General features: G+C 35.6%; 1 protein-coding gene across 1 annotated transcript in view; it reads right to left on the bottom strand.

Moving 5' to 3' along the window:
- The window catches only part of LOC106525137 (cholesterol 24-hydroxylase), a gene marked incomplete at its 3' end in the record, with an annotated part of 9144 nt that extends 7090 nt beyond the window's left edge, over nt 1-2054 (bottom strand). Inside the window, 6 exon segments of the mRNA XM_014019260.1 lie at nt 9-96; nt 207-293; nt 474-547; nt 1405-1486; nt 1698-1775; nt 1853-2054. Of these exon segments, the coding sequence (XP_013874714.1) occupies nt 9-96; nt 207-293; nt 474-547; nt 1405-1486; nt 1698-1775; nt 1853-2001 (558 nt within the window).
- Between the last annotated feature and the right edge of the window lie 413 nt (nt 2055-2467).

Genomic DNA, 2467 nt, shown 5'->3' with positions numbered 1-2467 from the left:
ATGTTGGCCTCTCTGTTATTATCAGCAAATTCTTCAAGCTTATCCATTAGTTTCTCTGCTCTTTCATTGAAGGTGTCCATTAGACCTCTTAAATATCTGGAAGGAACAATAATTTCAGACCAAAAAAAACGCACATCCAGAAGATACTGTCATTTAACAATAAATCCGCAACTCAGAAAAAAAAATCACTAAACTAAGCAACTTACAAGCTGCTGAAGGCAGGGTCCATAATCCGGCGCTGTTTGTACCACACTTCATGATTCTGTGCCGTTAACAGGCCGTTGCCAAAAAACCTGTAAAGAGAAAGTGGTGCGATTACTATGAAAATTAAAGAAGAGAGTTGAAAATGTGGGATTCTGTACTCAGGTCATTTTTTAAATAGGCCAGGTAAACACATTTTATTCTTAAATGTCTGACATGGGTATGAATGACAAAAAATAAAACTGAATTAATATTCAAAGTTTGTTATCTACCTTTCACCAAACAGGTTAAAGAGTCTGTTGTAGACAAATCTGTCCTTGGGGTACTTTGGGGACATCATGATTTCCTAGAACCAGGAAAAACAAAATGTTATATGTACGCATTCAGAAATGAAGCACGCAGAGGGAGGAGAAATATTAGCTGGACTTCAAGTTTCTGCCTCATATCAGAAAACAAACTGAAATAGAGATTAGATTAGATTGGATTAGATTACATTAGAGAGACCTTTATTGTCATTGTACAGAACATAATGAAATCACAGTTCAGAACACCAGAAGAAGACAGAACATAACAAACATGGGAGAAGAGGAGAAATCCTTAATTTAACAATCTTTGTGGTTCAATAAATATATTTTAAATTAACTACAAAGTTGCTGTCCACTAATATTCCCTCAGCGATTAATCAGTTTGTTGAAGCTGAAGCATCTGAATCAGGAAATGACTGAAGGGCGATTCTACCTAATTTTTCACAACCTTGAGTATCTTTAATCTGCTCTAGTTTAGAAACTAAAATACTTAGACACGACAAACCTGATTATTCTACACTTAAAGCAGAATATATAAAACCAAGTTTGGGATTGGAAAACCGCTATTTGATTTGTAAAACTTTATTAAAGGCTGGTTTCAGCACATTTTATGCATCTGGACCACACTAGACCTGTTTTCCAAAATGCTAGTTTGTCAAATTAAGCTAGCTGCCTGTCATGTTCTCTTGTCTGGACCACAACTCCTTGCTCATTCCCACCCTTGCCTGTGCCYCTCACTACCCACKTTGTTGGCATTTTTCATTTTTGCTTGGTGGTGAAGTTGTGCGAGGGTTTAGTTACACTTTAAGCAATGACATTTAGTATAKTGYAGCAGAGGGACATTTGTTTTGCAACAACTTAAATTTCTAACATCTATGTTGTTTTAGCAGGTGTTTACCTTTGTTGCCTCTGGACAGGTCACACACACAGTAACATAGTGAAGACCATTCAGCCTGTAAACAGGCCCGTAAGTCTCAGACCTGTAAATAAAGTGATGGTTTTTTAATCTTAATTGTTAACAAAACCTCTATCACACTTGCAAATATGACATAGACAAACTCAGTAGAATATATTACAAGTGTTATAAAAGTTTCTTACAAACCAACTCTAAAATACACACATAACATTTATGCATCAATCTTTAAGAATGTAGAAAAACCTTTGAATGTTATTTTCTATTGCAAAACTTACCATTCAAGAAACTTCTCATGTACAACACCACCATTTTTCATAATCCTCAAAAATGTTGGTGAATGTCCAAAGAAGAAACTTAAGAAAAAACAAAAAGCATCACAATTAATGTTGAAACAACTGAACACATATTAGCTTACTAACAATAACTTTACCTGTCTCTGGGTGGTCCGGGTATGTGGTCATATTTCATGTGGATGTATTTGATGTACATGCAGTAACCGAGAAATGCTATGAAAAGTAAAACTAAAAGAATGAAAAGTGCATTTGCAGCATAGCTCAAAAGTAGCTGAAAAATTGCCATTGTAGTGACTTCTGTAGAGAGCTATACTATCTGCCCATTCGCTAGCACACCAAGTGTTTAAATAAGCAATCCCTCATGAACTCTGGTACAGTTTTTATCAAACCAGGTGCAGAATAAAGTCCAAACCATTTCAGGGTTACCTGGTTCATCAGCCAATGAAATTTTTACAATGAGCAATAAAGCGCAGTTGACGTAACATTTATGGTTTCAATGAGAAATGAGCAGAATGACATTAGGAAAATTCCCAACAGGCAGTAGTAGAMAGGACTTTTCTGATTAAGGGGTCATCAAGGGGCCACAGTATTCATAGAGGAGCCAAGGATTTGTTCAACATCCTTTCACACAAATGTTGGTAATGAGCATACCAGTCACACATGTTCAAATACTTGTAATGTAATTAAAAAAGCTTGGACAGTAAATTATCCTAAACAATTTTATATGCATTCTTACTGTACAAAGATRAAAT

The sequence above is a fragment of the Austrofundulus limnaeus genome, unplaced genomic scaffold (genome assembly GCF_001266775.1).
Source record: "Austrofundulus limnaeus strain Quisiro unplaced genomic scaffold, Austrofundulus_limnaeus-1.0 Scaffold214, whole genome shotgun sequence".
Lineage (NCBI taxonomy): Eukaryota > Metazoa > Chordata > Actinopteri > Cyprinodontiformes > Rivulidae > Austrofundulus > Austrofundulus limnaeus.
The sequence above is the reverse complement of the archived record's forward strand: the minus strand, read 5'-3'. Positions and strand labels throughout refer to the sequence as shown.